Source organism: Centruroides vittatus, unplaced genomic scaffold (assembly GCF_030686945.1).
Source record: "Centruroides vittatus isolate TY-2023 unplaced genomic scaffold, ASM3068694v2 contig_905, whole genome shotgun sequence".
NCBI lineage: Eukaryota > Metazoa > Arthropoda > Arachnida > Scorpiones > Buthidae > Centruroides > Centruroides vittatus.
Genome location: NW_027122595.1, coordinates 614,796 through 640,052, shown reverse-complemented (window position 1 = coordinate 640,052; position 25,257 = coordinate 614,796). Strand labels below are relative to the sequence as shown.

At 29.0% G+C, this 25,257-nt stretch overlaps 1 protein-coding gene across 2 annotated transcripts in view; it reads left to right on the top strand.

The window, feature by feature from the left end:
* LOC136984169 (CDAN1-interacting nuclease 1) overlaps positions 1-24,788 on the top strand; it is a 35,526-nt gene extending 10,738 nt beyond the window's left edge. Inside the window, exons 2-11 of one of the 2 annotated variants that reach the window (XM_067281104.1) lie at positions 2,519-2,564; positions 10,931-10,995; positions 13,011-13,071; positions 19,454-19,523; positions 19,607-19,686; positions 19,757-19,806; positions 21,433-21,500; positions 21,573-21,638; positions 21,708-21,807; positions 24,554-24,788. In XM_067281104.1, coding sequence (XP_067137205.1) covers positions 2,519-2,564; positions 10,931-10,995; positions 13,011-13,071; positions 19,454-19,523; positions 19,607-19,686; positions 19,757-19,806; positions 21,433-21,500; positions 21,573-21,638; positions 21,708-21,807; positions 24,554-24,692 — 745 coding nt within the window. In that variant the 3' untranslated portion in view covers positions 24,693-24,788. Of the gene's footprint in view, positions 1-2,518; positions 2,565-10,930; positions 10,996-13,010; positions 13,072-19,453; positions 19,524-19,606; positions 19,687-19,756; positions 19,807-21,432; positions 21,501-21,572; positions 21,639-21,701; positions 21,808-24,553 lie in introns of both variants that reach the window. The other variant, XM_067281103.1, reaches the window with a different exon arrangement.
* The last annotated feature ends 469 nt before the right edge of the window (positions 24,789-25,257 follow it).

Here is a 25,257-nt window from a genome sequence, read left to right as displayed (position 1 = left end):
TTTTTCTGTCAAGGTCAGGAACTATTACTTCAAGTTGATTTACTTTCTGCTCCAACCGGCCAAACTTTGTTTTGAATTCCTTTAACTCCTGGTGAATTAAACTTATTTCGGATTTAAGATCCAAAATTTGTTCAGTTATGGATTTATGAGAAGCTTGTACTAGTTTTGACAGTTGTTCTATGCTGGTTGTTATCGGATTGTCATCTGTCTCCCTCACTTCATCATAGTTTTCCAACATAGCCTCCTTTTCCTTTTCTCTCTTATTTTCTTGTGTTATTTCCGTCCTTTCCTTCTCCTTGGATGATGTATGTTGTCTACGGAGCATTGTATCCACACAGGCTGCTTTAGACATCTTAACTGTACTTGTGCTTCTAGTCAGTGGCGGTCGTCCTCTCTTTGGCGGAGAATGTGACAATGGTCCTGGGTTTTGTTCTATCCCAGCCATTATCAGCTTTATCCTTATAATTACCAATAAATATACCTGAATTAACCACAAATTTATCGATAAAAGTTTCTTTTTTTCACACCAAAAAAGCTCCGACTTAATTCGCACCCTCATGATTAAACGCCTGTAGCGCCCCCTCCAAATAACATTATTATTAAGACACCTATAAATACAATTGTTCCATGTCATGTGTATTTCTTTTCTATTATCATCATTGATTTTATTTTTACCTTCTTTTATTATATTTGTATGTTCATAACGTTATCTTTCAAACATATTTTCTTCTTTAATGTTTTAACTGATTCTCTTATTATTTCACATCTTTTCTCATTGCAATAATGTACTACTGTATTTGCATAATTTTTCTGAATTTATCTGTTCTTTAATTCTTATTCCCATTTTTGTTTGTTTCTCTTACATACGTTAAATTATTTAGATAACTACATTTAGAAGAATAAACCACTCTTCCTTCTGTTATATCTTCTTTATTCCCATAACTTAAATATTTCTTTATTTGATTTTTATCTGGTATTAAATTGATATTTTTTCTTATTGGTTTTATATATATAAAAAATTTTTATATTTATGTAAATTTAGCAAATTTTCTTTGTAATAATTCTTCATTCTTTTTCTTTGATATTTTTTTACTGTTTATTTCATTTAACCATTCTTCTAACTGTTTTTCCTTGGATATTTATTTAATAAAAATATTTTTACTAAATTTTCTCTCTTTTTGTAGTTCTTTTTGTATTCACATATTTTGAATATATTCTTTTTCATAATTATTGGTATATTAGAATTATAATTTACAATTTTTGATACTTGTATCAGCTTTACATATTTTAAATATTCTAAATTATCTTTGTGTCTTGTTATTTATAAGTGATTTATACTATTTCTTGCTTTTCTTTCAACCTCAAATTGTATACTGTTATTTATTTTGTTAGCTTCTTTAATATATTCTTTTCATTTGTTACCATTTTATCAAACAAAATTATGCAATCATTCATATACCTGTTATAAAATTTAATTTCCTCTGTTTCTTATTTATTTATTTATTTATTTATTTATTTTATTTTTTCCATCTCTAATTTTATCTGCAAGTTAAGTCAGTATAATAAGTCCTATTAATAAATTATAATCACAATAGACTAATACAGTATTAATAAAATAATATTTAAAGGACTGCTTTAGAAGCATTAATTAATTAAAAGATTATATTGTGATGTAGTAAATACTTCCAGTTTCAGCTCTTAATTTAACTAGATAGATTTTTGGTATATGTAAAATCATTTAAAAAAATTTAATGTGGTCTGCAAGTTCTTGAAAAATTGTTGTGCGCCTTTTAAAGTGAAAAATTTGCCGAATCCTGATTTGACTAATTAGCATAAAAGATGAATCTAATTCAACTTTAAATATAATTAAACAAACAGCTTATCAAAACATGGCTAAATAAGAAGGGCTTATCACATCAGGATGAGATTGATCAATTATTCAAATATGAGGGGGTCTAAGCACCCAAAATGCATTCCCATATTAATAAAAGTTATATTTGAATAATTGAATCTGGTTCCATCTTGTCTTGATGTGATAAACCCTTCTCATTTAGCCGTGTTTTGATAAGCTATTTTCTTAATGTGTATTTGGGCTAAAAGCATACTTAATTTAGTTAATTTCTCAATTATAAAATGCATGTATTCTCAGGAAAATTTGATCACAAATTCCACTATGTATTTTTTGGAAATTTTATCATTTATTATTGCAAAACACCTTTCTCACTTTTTCTAGCAAATTTTTAAATTAAATTAAATTAAATGTACTAACATTTTCAGCTATCTTACATAGCTTTTTTCAGGTTTAAATGTTAGTTCATTCAATTTAATAAAAAAAAATTTTGCTAGAAAAAGTGAGAAAGCTGTTTTGCAATAATATATAGAAGTTTTAGCTTACTGTGCATAGAATTTTATCATTTTAATTTGTAAACAAAACAAATCTTTGTGATAATTTAATTGTAAAAAATAAGTAGTAATATTATTGAGATTTTCCAATAAATGATTTTTTTTTTTTTTGTAGAATATCAGAAAGGACATTAGGAAGCATAATTTCTCAAGAATATCAGGTAATTATAAAAATATAATGCAATATAGTACAGTATTTGCATTAGTACATAACTGAACAGCCAAATAATTTTTCTATAATGAAATGTGATATACATACAGTAAAACCTCATTAAGTCAAAGTTTAAGGGACAAAAAATATCCAAACTGAGTAAACAAGTTTAATATCCCAATTTTTTCAAATTTTTCTGTGGCCATAAATCTCTCATTGTAAAGCCATTTCTTGAGAATCTGTTCACAGAATGATTATAAAATTATATACATTTTATAGCACTTTTGAGTGTATTGTCAAGGTGCCACTTGTGTCCCAATCAGAATGGTAATAACATATCATATGAGTAATAAAAATGTTGATGCAAATTTGTAATGACAAGGTGTTGTGTTCAGCTTGAAGCTGTTTATCTTAATTGTCTATAATCTCATAGAACAGTGATTCTCAAAATGGGGGTCGTGAAAAATATTTGGGGGGGTCGCTGAAAAATTGATTCTAGATCAAATTTTTTCAAATATTTTATAAATTTATTATGGATTTATGTTTAGAAATAATAGAAATAAAAGCTATATAAAATAATTTTTACTTAAATAAATGGCACACACAAATAATAAAAAGAATATAAATATTTAAATACGAGCTTAACCCCCTCCCTCCGGGATGTTTTTCGACACATACTCATTCTTCGGGGGTCCTTTGAAATTTTTAAGTGCAGATCAGGGGTTGCGGTCCAAAAAGTTTGAGAAACACTGTCATAGAATATAAGAGAAAATGAAGCTCACAGACCTATCAAAGAGCAACGGGTACATGGGGATAAAATAGGTTTGAGTTGAAAGTTATAATTTTGACTTAACAAGACCATATTAATATGAATTTTTATAACACCTTTTTATGAATTAGCAAATAAACATCACTTTAACTATACTTTAGTTAATGTTTTTGACCTTGAAGTTATCATCAGGCTAGATATACCGTATTAGCCCGAATATAACGCGATATTTTTCGACCATTTATTTTCAGTTAAAAAATTGACTCGCGCTAAATTCGGGGTTTAAGTAATGAAATGTAATATAAATAAGGACATTTTCCTACAGAGATTGAAATGCGACTGAACGTCAGACCTAGCTCGACCGACCACTTCAAAACAGCCATGTGATCTAGTTAGTAGGCCTGCACTTTTGTTTGCATAGCGCTACTATAGTAAGGCTATGTCTCCGCTTGTTCAAAGTTCATTAGTCATGTGATGTTTCGACCTCCTTTTAGTGACGTGGGCTCTCACAGACGCCATTTTTTATCTTAAAATTGTGAAATTTTTGGCTTCGCTCGAAAAATTATTATTACATCTTTCTTTTCTTTATTTTCTCTACTTTTAAACAATGTAAAATATTTCTATATTGAGAAAAATGCTTTATTTGTGTCGAATTTAATGTAATTTGATACGTAAAACGCAAAAAATAAACATATCAAATTTCAACTCGCTGTAATTTATCTCATGTTTCATTGATTGCCATCGGGTTTGTTTGTTAATGGGGAAGAAATATGACTCATTCAAGTTAAGTCAGTAGAAATTTCGTACTACTGCGAGAAAATTTGTCAATAGACCCGCTTTATTCCTTAACGCGAAAGTCAATAAACGCTAATTGTTTTATAACCCTATTTTCAAATGCTTTTTTCTGAGTTGTAAATCGACCAATTGACTAAGTTTTTATTTTGTTTTACTCAGAAAAATGTTGTGTTTAAGATTTAACAGATATTTTCTTTACATTTTTACACATGAATTTTATTTTTAATTTTTTATGTGATATAGTCGTGTGTTAGGCTTAACTCGATCATTGACATGAATGTAACCTGTGTTATTAGCTATAAATACCTAAATAAATGCTTATCTGATTGAATTTTACTTTCTTTGAATTTTTTATGAGTATTATTTTTTTTTCTAAATATCTTTATGAAAATTTTGGAGTCGCTTTAAATTCGGGGTCGCGTTATATTCGGGCTAATACGGTAATATATATATAATATCATATCATAAGTAGTATTTTAAAAAATTATATTCAGCATTGTAATTGTTCAAAAATGTTGTAATACAGATAAACATAATCTGTCAATTTAAACTACCACATTTACAAAATACACATAAAATGTGATTCAAATAAATTAGTCTGTTTGTTCAATTACATGCTTTGGAATTTTATGTATAGAACTCCAGGCTCTTGACACATTTCACTCATGTTTAAAGTTCATTGAACTTCCCTTTCTTTTTGGGCTGCAATTTGAAAAAATTGTAGACCTATAAATTTCCACTGTCGTCTGTCTGTCTTCCTTAATTTCAAGAACAGTGTTAGATAGATGAAAGTAAAGACCAGATATGGAAAGCTTAGGAACAGGAGGCTTCAATTAACCAAATATGAACTTCTGATGTAAACCAGAAGTCTCGTTATTTCAGTTCAAAAATTTTTTCCTCAATGGAGTTAGATACAAGACTGGCATTACTTCATTTTTAACATGAAACGTATGATGTACAGAGGAAAGACACTACTAAACTTAAGTGCATTGTGATGAAAAATTTTAGCCTGGCATTGTGATGATGTCACAATAAATAATTGCTTGTTGATTTATAAATTTTCAAACCTTCCACACATTACAGATTGTTTGTCCCTTTCAAAGTCTAATGATCTTGCTTCATCCCAGTTTATAGATATGTCCACCTCAATAGTGTAAATTGTCAGTACTGTGGATTATGTAATGTTCTTTAATCTTATTTATCATAAACCGTGCAGTTACACAAATGTACTCAGTCCTGATTGCTTCTGTTATTCCTGAGTTATATTACATATACACCAGGTATTTTGTTACAATCTAAGTGTGAGGGTAGCCAGGGGGTATAGAGTTGGGTTATTAACTCTTACCATTTAGTCGGCAGTCAAGTCGGAAGACTTGCCCACTGAGTTGTAGGATGGTGTTTGGTTCATAGTTAAAGAAGATGCGGAGACAAGGTGATTGTAAAATCGATGTCTCTTGTCAGGATTCCTGACACCAGTTAAACTATTGTTTTAAATCGTGGTTTAACTCACGATATAATAATAGTAAATAAATTTACATAGGAGGGCTTTTTTGATAAGTGGGGAGGATACGTAGATAAGTGATAAGGATGAATTCAGAGACAAAACCATATTGAATTAACGTAACAAGATTTAATAAAACAAACAAATAAAAATATACAACAATATTGAGAGGATGATAACTACTACCTTAGTCACAAGAGTAACTAAACTCTACTTATTTCTCGAGAGAGATAGAGTTTACAAATATATCAAATATATACTGCCTTGCCTGTTGGTTGGTGAGTAGTCTTCTCTGTAGGTTGAGGAGTTTGGGAGGTGGATGTGGATCTTGTGGGCAATCTTCTATACATCTATATGTATATGCACAAGTTAGAATATTATGTCAAGGAGATCTTATGGCTGACGACTGTCTTATATGGCATGTTCGGACTCTGTTGAACTGCCTCCTATGTCATCTCAGGGTCTTCAAGGTCTGCCCCAAATGGTGGAAAAATTGCCCTTAACCCCTTCTCTAGCCAATGGCGTCAAAGGCACAGACAGGATGTGCGACGAGTGCAGAGAGGGTAAACGAACATATCGCCATCTGAATTACAGATAAGGCCGTGTGGGAAAGGAAGTTGATTTCCCTTTTCTCCAAAAATGATGAATGTAACGTCCCTTTTTGTAAACAATATGTAGAGAAATAATATACCGTATTTTACGGACTATAAGATGCACTTTTTTCTTCGAAAAATTGCCTCCAAAATTCAGGTGCGTCTTATAGTCCGTAAAATACAGTATTTTCTTATAATAATTAATTCAATAAATCCTGGATCTCACATAAGTGATCTTTATCCTTAGAATTTTATACACAACTAGCAGGTAGGCCCGGCGTTGCTTGGGCAAAAGTAACGATAGCGAAGATTAAGATTATTACATTATAGTCACAAAAAAAAAGTAATTTCATCAACAAACTAAGTTTTTCTAAAGAAAGGTCGAGTTTGAAAATCGAGTGTTCTATTATTGTTTGATTTTCATGACGTGTTCTGATTATATCCTTCGATTTTCATTGAATGTTATAATGAAGAAAGGTTGAGAAAAACCGAACTAATCTGTTTAAATTCGAAAATCGAATATGTTCCAACATATTACTCTTTTTCTTTTTTTTCCAGCGCCAGTAAATCTTGCACGTCACTTTCTTTTGTTCTCCATTGTTACTTAACACTTCCGTTGTTACTTAACACTTTGTTATATCTGGTATCCTAACTGTGCACCAAATTTCAACTTTCAACTCCTAACCATTTTAGTGAATATTAAGATTATTAAGTTATAGTCAACCTTACCTGTTTTCACAGAATGCATGAATTGGGTCCTCCCTGTTTCCAGACTAATTACAGAATTTTTAGATAGGTCTAAAAATATGTTCAATTTCGAAAACTGCATCTGCGTCTTGCACTTCGCTTTCTCTTAATACTTCCATTGTTATGTAACACTTCCAACAACGATGGAAGTGTTAAGACTTAATCCTGTCCCTCTCCCCTGTAGGGAGGAATTTTCGAAAAATTCCTTTTTAGCGTGCGTTCTCGTGATGTACCCTAACTGTGTACCAACTTTCAACTCCTAACCGTTTGGACACGTCTTGATAATGTATATAGAAGCTTTAATCCCATCCCTCCTCACGGGGGAAGGATTCCTTCCCACGGACTCCTTCCCAAGGACATTTCCCCCACGGAGAGAGGAATCCTCCCCACGGACTCACACAAACATTACAGGAGAAACCCTACAGGTTTCTCCTGTAATATATGTTTGTGTGAGTGGTTTGAGCAGTATCCTTATAGATATTGTGGAGAGGAGGATATAGTTTACAGTCTTATATTTCTTATTGCTTTTGATGATATGGAGGGCTTTCTTGGTATTTTTGGTGCTATTTTTGTATTTCTTGTATAATTGTTTTCTGATGTCTTAGTTATATCTAAGTCTTCTGCTTGCTGCAATTAAATAATAGATTTTATGTTGATCTAAAACACTGGTATAATGTGTACAAGCTCTTCATACCAATGCCCTGAAAGCAGCTAATTTAAAGTGGAAAGGGTCATAGGATGTTCTAGATATGAACAGTGAGTGGTACTCAGGTTTTCTTTATACATTTATAGAAATTCAGTCTTTAGTAAAGATGAAGAGGATGTCTAAAACATGATACATCACTTTTTGCTCCAAGCTTAGTTTAAGTCCATATGGATTTTCATTAATGTCCAAGATGAATCATTAAATACCTGATTTACTTCTCCAGAATATCAATATAAACAGCAACTCAATAAACCCAATTTTTAATTAATTAAATGTAATGATTAATCTAATTTTTAACTTAATTGTAGCCAATAATTTGCCTACATAATTTGAATAAGCCAGATTGTCTGGCTTATCTGGAATATAATTCTGGCCCTTTTTGTACTTAGGGAGAATACAATTTTCTAACAATTGCACATGTACTGTACTCTGAAGAGACCATTCATGAGTATACTCCTCTTTGTGTGTGTAACATTATCAAATTGAAAAAGAAAGAAAAATATACTAAATCTGCCACCTCTAAAACTTGCTTGTGATATTTTTGTGGATTGTCAATACAGTTAAATAGGAAGTCTTGTAAATGACAGAAGCAAGGTTCCAGAAAAATCAATGAGTATAAGGTCTAAGACAGGAATGGTGAATCTTTTTGAGCCCACATTCCATATAGTAAGCATACTTAGCTTTAAAAATGTTTGTGCATGCCAAAGTTTTAGACTTCAAATAACAATATTTAAATAAATTAAATGAATATGCTTTAATTAGAATAAATATCAAAAAGCTGTTTGAAGAAAGGAGGATCAGATGATAAACTGAAAGGATGATTGATAAAGACAGATGATAAATCTAAATCATATGATACTTTACATGCTAGATAATTTTTCCTTACCTACCACTTTGGATATGTGTACCATAGGTTCACTACCCCTAGTTCCTGGTTTTGGGCATCAAAGTCTAACACTATTATGTATTCATCCTTCATTAGCTGTAGGTGTTGTATCATCTCTAGAAGACCTTTTGAACCTAAAGTTCTGTATTCATATTTTATATATATATATATATATATCTGTAGCACTTTTTCATTGAGGGTGGTTGGTAAGGAATTCTTATTCACAATTGGCCATAACTGCTTACCTGATTTGTCAATTTTCACAAATGCAAATAGTCATGGAATTGCAGGAGAAAGTACTGTACAGTACATATACATTTCTCAAATCATATGTTGCTTTTAATGACATGACCCTAGCATATAAACTTGATTTTATTCATGCATATGTACAATACTTTCATTACAATTCTACAACTACTACTAACTAGTTTGTTTACCATACAACTTCCAGCACATATAGTATTTAATCACAAATGTTTTTTGGCTTTGTTCAGAGGCCCTCTTCAGGTGAAATAACAAGAGTTATGGTTCTACTGAGTTTTCATATATTCTTAGTTATTTGAATATTCTGTTTTAGGCATTCTAAAAATTTTTTTAGAAATTTACAGCTTTATAAGTTAATAACAATTTGAATAGTTATCAAGGTGTTCTAAATTTATTTTTGAAAAAATTTTCCAGATTTTTCTATGATGTTTCTATAATTCCACAACTGTTTATATTTATAATTCATAAACAGGTACACAGGAGAAGAATTTCCTAGGTGTTGTATGAGAACAGATTAATGATTTGGGATACTACAAAATCTGTTTCAGATGGTCCCAATTTTCAACAGAGATCTGCAAGATAACTGATAATTATAAAGTTTACCTTTAATTATGAGGTGCATACCAGAATTATGTAGCATTTCCTCTAGCAGACACACATCAAACTATTATAAGTATGCCACTTGGAACAAATTTGAACAAGCCTTTGCCAGTTGACTTGTGAAGTTTTATTAGGTGCTGAGGAATTAATGTTATTTATGAACTTGTTTCCAAGTGTGCCAAAAGCATGGACTTTTTGGTTCAGGAGCAGTCTGCTGTCATCAAATTTTTGTTCAGTCATGGTGAAAAAGTAGCTGATATTCAAAACAATTAATGATATCTGTGGGGAGTCAACTCTTGCTGACTACACAGTTTTCAAGTGGATTCGAGAATTTGCAGGTGGAAGAAACTTCACCAAAGATGATCCACACACTGGTCTCCCTACCATTGCAAGTTCTGAAAACTGTGCTCAGATGGAACAGGTGGTGATAGAAGATTGACAACTGATAATAGACAAAATTGCTAATGCTACAGACTTATTGCATGGAACAGTTCAATGAATTTTGACTGATCATTTGTGCATGATGGAGGTTTCTGTGTGCTGGGCTACATGCTAACTGGACAACAAAAAGAAACACACTCAAATTGAAGTTTGTCAGTCAATGTTTGCCAGGAATGCTGCAACCAGTGGCTGTTTTTTGGATTGTGTGATTATGATGGATGAAGTGTGGGTTTCATTTTTCAATCCTAAAACTAAACACCAATCAAAACAGTGGAAACATGCTAAATTTCCCATCTCCCTGAAAGTTTCAACAAGTTGCATCTAATGACAAAGTTCTGTATGCCATTTTCTAGGACAAACATGGATTGATTCTCATGCATCTGATACCAAAAGATCACATGATTATTGGTCAGAATGCAAAAGATGCTAGACAAACATTTGTTGTTTGCAGTTCGTGAACAGCCACCTAATTTTGCTGGCACAAATTTTGTCTTGACTGGGACAATGTTTGGTTGCAGAGACCTCAAGTCATCCAAGATTTTCTGATAGAAAAGGCCATTGAAATCTTGTTGTATTTCTATAATTGCCAGATCAATTACATTTAGCCGGAGCAACTTCTGGCTTTTTGGAAACCTGAAAGAATCACTCTGTGGTACATATTATTCATCAAGATCTAATCTTGGTAGTGCAGTTTTTCAGTGGTTTTGAAGGACTCCAAAAAATGAGTTTGCACAGTACTTTGACAGGTGTTTAAAAGAATGCCAAGTGTGTCTTGACAAAGACGAGGATTATTTTGAAAAGTGACATTAGTTTCTTCAGAACTGACTAGTTTAGAAGTTGTGAGTAAATGGTATATAATTTTGGTATGCATCTCATACATCAACTATATATTGAAAACATTTATACATTTTTAACTGAATTGAAATATTTATTACATTACATTACTTATTATAACTATTTTGATGGTTATTTTTTATTATTTTAATTACATTACTTATATATTATTTTGATTTAAAACTAATTCAATTTTAATTGATTTTAAAATAATTTTAAATGTTTGTATTTTGTTTATAGAAGAAAACAAAAAGATTTTATCACATGCATCATTCTCCAGATGTGACCAATTCTTATTATGAACAGTAAGATATTTAATTGGATATTTTAATTCAATTCCATTAATATGTTTATCTAATTTATTCCTTTAGAAAGTTTCATGATATCTGAAGTTTTAAAAATAAACTTTTCAACAGACTATTAATCAGAACAAATTTTCATTCATACAATATTGATTGTGATTTTTAAAAATCTTGATAAATGTTACTATCAATATTACATTATGGTATATATACAGTAATAATTACCTCATATAACTTATACCATATATGTTATCATATGAGTTGAATTTTTGAGTCTGAAAAAAATCCAAATATAGGGGTTGAGCAGAATGATTTTTTAAAATGATTATTAAACATTTTCTATAATTTAATTTAATTATGTACTGAATAAATAATTTAATAAATAATACTATAGAAGAATTTAATATTCTTAGCTCTTTTTAATTGAATATTTTTCTAATGAATTATTATTATTAATTTTTAAAATGATTGATTTTACAAACTAAAATTTTTAATTAAAAGAGATCTTTTTAAAATTATTGAATTATTAAAGTTTAAAATAACACATTTTGTTAGACAAAAATAATTTATCTTGTTATTAATCCACAACTGTAAAACTATGGCTTTGTAAAATGGAAAAAGCAGTTATTTTTTTTATTACTCATTAATAAATTTTATACTTTTGTAATGGATTACATTATTCATTAAACTTGTCCTTAATACACTTTTCCTTTATACTTTTCCTGAATGTTATACAATATTAATAAATATTTTATAGCATTTATAACTGGGAAGTTTATAACAGGAATTCAGGAGACTGGAAGAAAATCTAATCAAAAACTGTCTTGTTACACAATGAAAATTATAAAAATGATAAATGTTACCATTTAAATTACAATTAATTATTATTTTTTGACTTTGTTTTTATTTGTAGATTGCTTCATTAATATCTTCTTTTAAATTGAGGGTGTGAGGGATTCAAAAAGAGTTATAACTTAAAATTTTTTCTGAAATGTTTTATGTCATATAGTATATATCAAATAGTGTATGAAAATAGATACTATAGAAAAGAAATTACATGTGCAGATGAACTGAGATCATGCACCTGAATATCCTTTAAGACAGAATTGAGTGCTGTGGAATACAGCTTCTGTTTCTGTAATAATTTTTGTAAATAGTCTTAATTAAACTTCAATTGAAGATATCCTGGGTTATCATCATGTATGATTTTATGCAAATGAATTTTCTGAAACCACTACCAGAGGGCCAGAACCAGTTATATATTGAGCTAAAGGACATGGTAGTTATGGTGAGAAATTGTAACCATTGTTTTTAATGTTAAAAATTTTTAAATAATTTATCATCATCTTTTTAATAAAGTTTTATTCAAGCCAATAGACTGTTACTTCTGTGGTAGTGTGAAAAGGATAAAGAAAAGACTTGAAAATGTTATAATTTTTGTAAATAGTCTTAATTAAACTTCAACTATTTTAAAGATTTTTATTAATTTTAGTTTTTGTTTATTTTTTTAGTTTCATAATGAAGCTAGTTGCTTTTACAGTAAATGTGTTCAATAAATTTCTATTGCTCATAGAACACACTTTCCCTTTTCAAAAATTAATAGAATCTAATTTTTTTTTAATGAATTCCTCACTTTAAAATAACAGTACATGCTGTAAATAGTTATGCTGTGTTTTGAAGTATTCAAAGAATCTGGGTTTTCAAAAATATGATACTTAAGACTTAAGAAAAACATTATTCTAAAATGTCTTAAAATTAAAACTGAAAATTTTTAAACCAAATTGTCTGATACTTTACAGAGTTTTTCATCTTATTGCATGATGTTTAGCCAAATTAAGTTCTTTATGATTTTTAATTATTGCAGAATATTTCAAAATACAATCTTTCTAGAAATTTTATATAGACTTTTATGTTTTGTTTTGTAAATCTTTGGTAATGCAAACTTTTACATAAAAATAATTTTATTTAAAGGGAGATTTATATTTAAATTGAACTTACTTCATATAATAATTCTAAAGGTATTTGAAAGCATCAAAAACATGCAAACAACCTGGCTATCTTTTAGATATAGCAGAAAAGGTAAATAATTTTTTGGTATCTTTAAATTATAAATAAAAAGATTATCATAGATAAAAATTAAATGATAAATTAACTGAAAATGAAACAATTGCACTTTATATCAAAATTATTTTAAAATGTTTAGTTGAAACAAAAAATACAGTAATTGATTCTTTTTACCGATATTGAATAAGCTGATGATAATTAAGCATTTCTTCACTTATATTTGGTAATCTAAATTTATCAGTTTTCTTTCATTTCTCTATATGAAGTCAAATGATTACAGGATTATATTGGGCTATATTAATGCAACTATTAATAATTAAATGTCAAGTAATTTATCAAGAGATGGTGCCTAATGCCTGTCTCTAGGTAGGTGTTGGGTGCCATCTCTTGATGAATTAAATTAAACTTTTAATAATTTAGAAGGAATAAGAATAATAATTCTGGAAGAAAAAATTGGCCTGAAGGAAGACTAAAGCTTAGTTCACACTGAGTGAATAGCAGAAGCAAAAAGTGATTTTTATTCGCTTAGCGAAATTGACCCATACAACCAAAGGTGATTGCAAATTTTAAGGAGCCAATCATTTGCAAGCAAGAGAAAATGTCATCTCAAAAAACAATGGCTGCTTCTGATATTCTGTCGTTAACCACGTTTGTTTATTTATTGAAAAAGAAAGTTACGTCAAAAAGAAAATGATGCTGGGTAAGAGAAATATTAAAAATCCGTAATTACAACATTTACTCTATTGTGTGAGAGAGTTTCTGTAACCATCTTGAAAACAACAAGAACCACTTGACAACTAGCAGGAATATGATTGATGGCGAATTTTTTTTGTTAGCAAAAAAGCTCAACGGTTCTGAACATTAAAGTGATTTGCGAATTGGCATCATGTCTGACATGTTATTTGCTTTCACCAGCAAATCACGCTCAGTGTGAACTAAGCTTTAAACCTGTAACTCCCACAGTCATGTTACTAGTAATGCTACTTGGATCTTCATCTGATCTTCACTTCCAGAACTATTAATTTAGATATAACCATACTGGTTACTGATGGTGCCAGCTGGGGACAACTCAGTGTCCACAGCCCCTAACTCTGACTATGACACTCTGCTGACTATCACTTTACTGGCATGGTGTGTATATACAAATATAAACATCTAAAAACCTGATTATTAGTTTAAACCCAAACAATTGGTTTTAAACTAATAATCAGGGTTTTAGATGTTTATATTTTTTTGCCAGGGTAAAGCAATAGCTGGCTAAGTGCCATAGTGAGAGTTATAGGCTGTGGTGCTGAGTTGTCCCCAGTTGGCATCATGAGTAACCAATAGAGAATCACACCTAAATGCAAAATTTTCAGCAAAAAAACACTTAACTTCAATGTTTTAACATTTCTGGCCACTGTTTCATCGGTCCTTGTCAGGAATTGTAAAATCGAAAAAACCGTTCTATAAATAGAATGCCATTGCATTCTAATTTTAAACGTTTCAAATGCATTTGAATAAAGGCTGTGACATATATTATGATTCTGGATTAATTTAATTATAATTATTAAGAAGTGTCAAACACAAAATCGTGTTTATAACAACCACATGGCTTTTTACCACCTTTATTTAGTTGAAGTTATATAAAAAATTTTTAGTTCCGAAAGAAGTTATACAAAAAGAACTAAAAAATAGAATTATTAAATTACAAAAATTAAAAAAAACTAACCAAACAAGAAAAAGAATTCATCCTAAATGATGATAATGATCGTACACCGAAAATAAATATACATTTAAAAACCCACAAACCGGGTGATAAAGTACGATCAATAAAGGACTTCAAGAACTCATCCTAGTATAACTTAGAAAAATTCCTAAAACAACAACTGAGACAATTTCAAAACTCTACTTTTACAATAATGAACACCGACAAACTTCATGATATCAAAAAACTAAAAATAGAAAGAAATATGAAGATCGCTAGCCTAGATATTACTGATATGTATCCGTCCATGACATGGGACATAATAGAACCAAAACTAATAAAACTCAACGTAGAACCGGAAATAATAAACTTAATAGAATTCGCTTATAAAAGCAACTATTTCGAATATGAAGGCAATTACTACACACAAGAAGAAGGCATAAGTATGGGTTCAGTTATCGGTCCAAAGCTCGCAGAAATGGTAATGATAGACATTGATGAGAAGATGAACAACATACATGGAATAAACTTTTATAAACGCTACGTAGACAACATAATAATTATATATGATACTTCAATTATTACAATAGATAAAATAAATACGCTCATAAACAATATACACAATAATATTAAGTTTAAAATAGAAGAAGAAGATAGTATACACAATAATATAAATTACTTGGATATTACAATTAAAAGGAATATAAATAACCTAGAATTTGAACCCATCAAGAAACCTTGTGCCATAGCAAAAACTATAAATTACAGCCTTCAAATACCACTGTATATAAAACAAAACGTCATCATCATGGAATACAAAAAAATTAAAAGTAGAACTAGTAAACCTGAAAATGTTCAAAAGCATCTAAATAATTTAAAGAAAAAGTTTATATTAGACGGATACCCAATTAGATTGATAAATACATGGGAAACACAAATAGAAAAGTCGACCTATGAAAAACAAATCCAGGAAATAAAAAACCAAGACATAAAATACAAAAGTTTTCCATACATAAAAGGACTGTATGAAGAAATAAACAAAGAAATGAGAAAAATAAATATATAAAGTTGGCACCAAAATATGAAAAATTGCAATCACAGATAATAAATAAAGGAAAAAAACAACCTGATGAAAACATTGAAGAATCCAAAAACGTCGTTTATGAAATACCATGTACTGCAAAGACCCACATACCTACATTGGTGAAACAAAACGGAAATTAAAAATACGAATAAAAGAACATATAGCTGATATGAAGCACCAAAGGATGCAATCTGTTTTCCACAACCACTGCTTAATAAATAATTGTAATATTGACAAGGACAACACCAAAATTCTGTATAAAGAAAGAGACATATATAATAGAAAGTTTAAAGAAAGTCTGCAAAGTCTGAGCTATAATTAACTCAGAAAATTGTATAAATAAAAATACAAGTATAAATATAAACAAAAACTGGTTAAATATACTATAAATCTTAATATTTAGTTAAAAATACAATAAATCTTAATATTTTACCAAAAAATACCACCAGGGGGCTTACTTTGTTTCAACCCCTACATGTAGTTATGCAAATTTCAACTGTCACACAACCTAAACAACGTTCAACAGAGGAAAGTTCAGACAAAACTTATACCCAAAAGTTTGTCTACAGATTTGTCTCTAAAGAAATTTTCAACTAAATAAAGGTGGAAAAAAGCCATGTGGTTGTTATTAACACGATTTTGTGTTTGACACTTCTAAGAATAATACAACACGGTTTCACAAAAATCAATTATAATTATTAAATTTATCAAGAGATGATGCCTAATGCCTACCTGTAGGCCAAACTATTTAACATTTAATTATTAATACTAGCATTAATGTTACCTGATGTGAGGCCTTAGCTATCAGACGGGACACCCTTTGGATCCACATCTCAAAGATGCTTATGTAAATGCGACACCAAGATTGTTTATCTATCAACCAACATTGTAAAGGAATTTCACCTATTTTTCCAAATTTTTAGTAATATAGATTGAAAATAATTAAGAGAAACAAATTAGAACAAAAAAATTATCAGTTAACTGTTATAAATATCTTAGTATATAATCGGCTTGCTGTATGGTATGATTTCAATGTAAATCCATCTCTGTAAACCAAGAAAGTCTGGTAGACGTATCTCACAGCAAATTTGATGTGAGATACGTCTACCAGACTTTCTTGGTTTACAGAGACGGATTTACATTGAAATGTTATAAATCTCACTACATGAAAAGAAAAGATGAAGGGATGACCGTCGTTTCCCTCCTTTTTGATGGTGTTGGGTGACTGATGATATGCTATCCATGTCACATGGATGCATATTATTCTTCATTGGTCATCCAGTGGTCCTCCTCTTTTGTCAATCATTCTTTTCACAAATTACTTCACCTTCCTCTAGAACAAAAGCATGATTGGTCAGAAACGAAGAATAAAACAGGAAGAAATGACAAAATAGACTGGATCGACTGACTGACTGGACAGGGGCCTGACCAACAGAGTGACTAGCAAGAAACAGGGAGTCAGACTTAGACGACCGAGCAATCCAGTGAGAGATGGAGAAAGCAACTGAGCAACAGACCTAGTGAAAGACTGAGGAAAGGTGAAAGAAGACAAAGAGGAGAAGAACAGAGAGAGAGAAAGTGAAGAAAAAAGAGAAGATAACTCTTCCTGGTATGTTGTGAGTCACACAGTTTGAATACCCCTGCTAGGTACCCCCACCATTTTGTAGACAGAAGTACGCCAACTTCCTAAATTGGATTTTATAATTTGGCCCAAGGTGCAATTAATCCAAGGTCATTAATTGATTGGCCCTTTGAAACCCTACAACTTTTATCTATACCTTTTTCTCAAAATAATGAGATCCAATTAAGTTATTTCATTGTCACAAGATGAAAAACTCACCCTGTATATACAGTATATACTGTATTTACTCAGATATAAGATGAGGTTTTTATTCATTTATCACAGCTTCAAAATCCTAGGATGTCCTATATGCAGTATATATACAGATTTTTCCTTAAAGTTTAAAATACTAGTAATTTTTGCAGGACAATGTGTGCATTTATGTTTCTTTGATGTTTTACTTATGATTAAATGAAATAAAATTAGAATTGTATTAATAAAACTAATTTTCTTTATTTTGATCTTTAAAGTTGCACCTCGTCCTATGTGTGAGGTCGTCTTATATTTGAGTAAATACTATATATATATATACAATAACAACAAATTTTGGAGGGGAAAATGGTAAGCCTCACACTGATATAATCTGGTAATCATTTGGCTGTAAACAAATAATTGGGTTTTTAGATGTTTATACTACTATATATGTTTGAATTTCTTAAAAATGCATTTTAGTGATATATATTTTTTTAATTATTTTACTTTCTGTTCAATGTTTAGAAATATACAGGTATACCTCTGGTTACGTCATTTCGAGTTAAGTCATTCTCAATTATACATTTTTTGTCAAAAAAAATATATGGAAAAATAAAAATCAAGTTTAAGTCATTTTATTTGACTTTACATCCATCTGCCACAAATATTGAAGTCCTAATATCACCATAAAAGCGTTAAAAGCACATAAAATCTTATTAAAATATGTACATTTACAGTAAATGTTAATATAATCATCATAAATCCTAGAGAACAAAATATGAATATCTGAAATATAAACAAACAAACAAATGAAATATGAATACAACACAGTCACATCTGTGACTGTGTGTTGTCTTATTTAGCGGCCTTTAATTAAGAGCTCAATATTGGCATTTTCCACGGTAGTTCCGATATCTACCATTTGGCGTCATTGTCGGCGCTACTCAATATTGGTAAATTTAACATAAATTAGTTTCTAAATAAAAATTAAATACAGAACATGGCCGGCGTTATTCACATTTAATAAATATAAAATATAAATACAACTTTACAAAGTTGGAACTTTGTCTTGTCTTTACTTCCGCTGTTCACACCATCAGCAGCAGTCCTTTAGAATTCACAGTCTCTCGGAGACGACCTTTCTCTTGAGGCTACTGCCTCCGTAAAAGAATGTAAAACAGGTAAAAAGCATCCTCTGGTGTTATTGCCACAGTTAAAATATCACATTTCTAAATAAAAATTAAATACAGAACATGGCCGGCGTTATTCACATTTAATAAATATAAAATAAATTAGTTTATTTTCTACTATTGCAAAATAATTTTAATAACTGTATTTGTTATTTAACCACACAAAATCATCATATTTTGTATGTTAGAGCAAACCAAATTCACAAATAGAAAGTCTGCAATATACTGTAAACATTGCCAAATTGTAAACATCATTTACAAGTATGTACAGTACCGGTACATACATGTATTCGTAAATTTAGATTGCTTTTTTCTGTACTATATTAAAAACTAAAATTTATTTGTTTGTAATCTTAAAATAGATTCTTATTAATCATATATTATTAAAAATGAATTTATAAATAAAATACAGAACTGGAAATGGTTATTTGTGGTTTAGCCTAGTGACAAATAAATTCCACTTCAGTCGCCTCTCCTGGAACCAATTACCGATGTAAGGTGAGGTATACCTGTATTTAATGAGTAGTGTAAATCAGCTTGTAATAGTTTTTGCATAGAACATTTTTCATCATTAATCAGAAGAATTAATAATTAATTAAAACAATCAGTATAAATTATTTTAGGCAGATCTTTCACCAGCACTAATGGCTCGAATTATATTGGAAAAATATTACACAAAAGATGGTGAATCAGGTAGGTATCAATTACTAGATACTGCTAGATAAAAAAATAATGCAAGTTATATATATTTGTTTTTATTTTATTGTTTATTTCAGTTAACAAGCAACAAATAAATCAAATCATGAAAGATACTACTTTAATTGAAGACAAAGATTTTGCTGTTGAAATCTATTTGGTAAGTTACTACATTACATAGATTCAATAAAAAAAATAATAAATTTTAATCTTGGTCTTTTTTTTATCAGTGTATTTTGAATGATGAAATGTATGGTTATGTATCAGATGTAACAAAACAGTAAGTTGAATATTGCCATTTTTTTCTTTATTAAAATAAATATTGGTTCTTACAGTTGCTAAGCACTTTGCTTATTTTGCTAGTGATAAATTTTGATTATCAATTAGATGACTTTGCTCAATTGTTACAAGAATTATTATTAATCTTTTTTCTGTGACTGATTTCATGAAAATGAAGATAACTAAAGTAAATTAAATACAGAACTGAGACTGAAATTAAAATTACACAATATTTGTACCTATATCACCTCTTAGTTTAAGCTATTGAACAATTAAGAGTTTTTAACCTTTGATTTGAATTAAACAGCATGAAGGTTTGCTCATTTAACTAGTAAGTTAATTTGTTATAAAATACATTATAATTTGCAGATAATGCATCTTTATCAGATATACAATCAAACCTTGGGTTTTGAACATGTCACTTTTTAAACAATTTGGTTTATGAATAAAAATCTTGAACTCATTTTTGTCCCGGTTACCAAACAAGCTACTTGGCAGAGCTAGACACTGCTCATCAACTTTCTATATGTCCTATGTTAAAGTCAATGGCCCAACCAATTAACAACAGGACTACCAATTCACAAATTAGTGATGCCAAGATCATCTCATGTCATGATACGAATAATTGATGACATTACTATTTAAATTACATTTCAATGCACATGCAAGAAAGATACTATTTGTGTTTGTTTGGTATGCACCACAGTTAAATTTAAATCAAATTAATTAATAAACTGCTTTAATTAACATTCATATAATACAAATTGCATCATTTTTCTATAAATGCAATATTCACCAGGATATGCTTAACTATCAGGAAACCTGGACATCCTGCCCCCTCCTGATTTCATCTCTTACTAACTAATAAATTTATTGCCCCAAATGTCTTTCACTGATACTGCTTACAATGTTCTAACATTTATCCAAATTAATGTACTTACAATGTTTTAAGACATAAATGGTACAGAAAAAGACTTCAAACTCAAGTCTTTTTCTGTGCCATTTTTTTATTTTTCCTATTTATGATCATGGTGTGATTTCTTCATCCAAAACTTCCTGTAGTTATAGTCTGTGTAATGTGCACTTTATTCACATGTTGGACTTACTGTCAAATCTGCTTCCACTGTTCTGCCACAATTTTCAAAACTTTCTTTTACTTAGATGTTTTTGTTGAACTTTACTTTTTCAACATGGTTTCATCAGTTTTTTGTATGCAATCACATAAAGGCATACCTTAGAAAGATGTTGGGTTAAACCTGATGACTTTGTGGGTTTTAGATTCATCCTTCTTAGATGTGTATCCAGATTGATATTTACAGATGAGAGTTTGGACAAAGCTGGAAGAATACCCATGTTGCTTTGCTATGCTTGTGATGAAGTTTGGTTTGATCTCTCTGTCAGTGATGTTGAAAATCCTCGATAATTTTTTTCTTCTTTTTTTTTTTTTATTAAGTATAATTTGTGCTGGATATTTCTGGTATATTCACATGTAAAGAAACTTACAATTTATTTGTTGTAAATTATTAGATTGCATAGTATCAAGTAATCTAATAATTTATAAAATGAATAAAAATACTGCTTGAAACTATTTTCAATGATAACATTTAATAAATTTATTTTTGTATAGATGTATTGGTATTGATTATGAAAATAAGCTTAAAAATGACCTGCAGATACTGGGTGTGGCATTTACAGGTATGTATGTCTAATGTATTTTTTAAATATGAAACATATTTATGATTGATTTAATTATTTTTATTTTTTTAGATGAAGATGAGTTGAGAGAAAAGGGTTATGATAAGACACCAGATATCAAATTAGAAGTTCCTATAGGTTTGTGTAATTAAAAATTAATTATCTCTGAATTTCATTCTATTTATGATAAATTTTTATTAGCTGTAGATGGTCATATTATTAACTGGATTGAAAGTAAAGCATCCTTTGGAGATGAAGAGAATCACAAAACTTATTTGAAGGAACAGTACTGGAGTTATTGGAATAGGTATATGATATTCTGTGATAGAGAATTTGGAAAGAGCTTCTAGTCATTTGTGTATATATATTGATGTGACAGTTAAATTTATGCCTATAAAATATAGATTTTATAAAACAAATTTTAATGTTTGTAAAATAACGAATTTTTTCATTCTTTCTCCTGAATTGTGTGAACTATTTGTTAGATTTGATGCATTTAAAATTGGATGTAGAGTGTTAGGATATTATTTATGGTGAATTAGTTTATGATGATGATTTTGTGTCCACAGATGGTATATGACGATTAATTAATACACTTTTCTAATTAGTTGTGTACCACCTGTGGCTCTCACAATAAAAGTAGTGTTTTTGTTTTTTAATTTACTCTTTGCATTGCTAATTGATGGATCATTCATGTCATGACCTGTAGAAAACAACAATTTCAAGTGGCAATGATTTCTGATCTTCTAGTTTGAAATCAAGGACAATTCATGCTTAATAGAAGATTATTCAAAATCTTAGCATAAACTTGGCAAACACAAACATCCCACCCAAAAAAAAAAGAGATAAACATTCACTTGTTTTATGCTTGCCACCTTAGTTTTTTCTCTTGTTATTCTTAAAGGTGTTTCAAAGAGGGATTATTCTACCTTAAAAATAAATTCTTAACTTACAAATAAAATCTCTCATTTTATCTTATAACAACTTAAATTCTTAAAATGAGAGATTAATTATATATATATATATATAATTAATCTCTTTAAAAAATATATATATATATATATATATTTTTTTTTTAAAAGAAAAATGGTTTTTATTAGGAAATGTCTAATTTTATCAATAAAACATTTAAAGCATAATAAATTTTATGTTTTACTAATGTAAGTACTGTACATTCAGTACAACAAACTAAATCTTCTACCATAAAATATATATATAAAAAAAACACCCTTTCATATGTTTCCAGCACTTTTTTATAATTCTAATGAAGTGCTGGAAATGTATGAAAAGGTGTTTTTTTATGTATAATTTAATACAACTTTTTTGAATTATAAATGATGTAAGAAGTCTTTATCATATATAAAGTATTTTTCCATTATGTATAGCAAATAACAAAGATTAATTCCATCTAAATAGCATTGCATTTTACTGTGTGGTTCTAAACTAAATTTGAAACTTTAAAATTAATGAAAAGTAAATAGTAATAAAAATAAAAACACTCTTTAAAGTTACTGTTGTTTAGTAATGAAAAGAAATGCTCTTGCAAGTACTTTCAACAAGAAAAACAAAAATGTCTTCCTCAGACAAAAAGAACATATTATAGAATGTTAATATTAAAAGTTTAAATTAACACATTCTAGGTGGAACAAAATTCTGAAATTTGAAGAGTTTAGAATCATTATCAAATTCAAACACAAGGAACAAATTGGTGTATGCAAAGAAAGATAACCATGTGGAATTGAATACAAGAGACTACTTCTTGGCTTTAGTTTATTTGATCACGATAATACTATTCTCAATTCTGCATGGTTATCTTTCTGTACGTGCATCAATTCATTCCTTCTGTTTGAATTTGATAATGATTTCAAGAAATTCCACTAAAGTGTTCACAAATATGTTACTTTATGAACATTTTAGCATGGTAAAATTAATTGTATACCTTTTAATTCTATTTCTAGCTCAAGTTTAGTTTTCACTCAGTATGTTGGTAGAACTTTGTATTTGAATTATAATTAATTCAAATACAAAGTTTACAAAATAAAAGTTATACAAAATTTCATATGATTATTTTGTTATCTTCTTACTCCAGGTTAAAGTTGTGCCAATATTATTTAAAATATATATATATCAAATGACAATAATTGTTGGTAAAAATATTAAACAAGGATGATTCAAAGTCCTACTTAGATTATTGATATTAATGTGTTAACTTATATTTGATTTGTTGTGTGTGAAACAACAACATTATTATTACACCAAACCTCTCCAACCTTATTGCAAAAATTGCAGAATTAGTAGCTAATTGTTATCATCAATATAAATTAGCATAAAGTCTGATCAAATTTTTCATATTGGTCATTGGATCAATGAAGCTAATATATACTGATATTTCTAAATATAAAAAAAATTTATAAGTTTACACTCAACTTCTAAATTAAAAAATATATTGAACTGCATAATTTTTTGTTTTCAATAAAAACTTGAAATAAAAATATTAAATTTCATGTCGCACACTGGTCATCGGTTCATACGGTACATTTTTTTACAACATCCCGGCATTGTGTGTTGTTATTTATTAAATTTCCCATACTTATATACTATATAGATTAGATTTCATATGCTTATACTATATTAAAACAAAGATTAGAAGCATAAAATTTATTTTAAAAATAAAATCAAAATCTGAATTCTTAAATTTGAGAGATTGAAAAATCAGAGGATTGGATGGATTGGGATGGGATGATGATGATATCAAATCACATGATTTTTCAATCTCTCAAATTCAAACTTGTATATAGACCTCATTATTATATATATTTCTTATTGTTTGAAGTACTTTTTTAAAATTTATGATTACAAAAGTAATGCCATAGGTGAGAAACATCTCCCCAACAAACAATATAACATTACTTTGAAAACACAAGTCAATTTAGTGCCAATTTCAGTCACACAAATGCTAGTACTTTAATTAAAATTGGTTGTATTTTGTAATAACGGTCATAAATGTATTTGTCCATTATATCTGTTTTTCTTGTTGCTATTTTGTTTAATAGGTTTGGACCTGGCTTGGTCATCTACTGGTTTGGTTTTATTGAAGAGCTCGACACCAACCAAGACAAGGGAATACTTCTAAAAGATCATATGCCTAAAAATATAAGTTTTATAAATCCATCCTTGTTGATTAAATTATAGAGGAAACAATTGAAAGCTTTAAACTCTATGTACAAAGTTCTATAATATGTTTTAAACTTTGTTGTAATTTTAAATAATATTTTGTATTTAAAAACATGATATGAGATTATTTCAAAATTAACTAACATGGATTTGCTTAATATTAACAGGAAATTGTAAATTGAAGAAAGAATGATACAAACCTCAAAACAATTGCTGTTTATATTCTTGAGGAAGGTACTTGATGACATAACAGAAAATCTGTTAATTATTTGAGATTTATTTTAGAGATGGATAATCTCTTTTCAAACAATTTAAATTTACTGGTTCAGAGTTAGTAACCTAATGGTTACTGTTAATGGTTGAAAAGGTTTCTCTTATATCAGTGATATATTTAATAAGAGAAACCTTTTATTATTCATTATTTTTACATAAATGAAAATCTGTTATATTAGACTGCTTTGAGGTTTAGACATATCACACAAATGTTTTTAAAAAAATAACTATTTTCATTTATTATATGAAGAATGTACTATTTCTAGTACATTCTTCATATAATAATGTACTAGAATACTTTATATGAAGA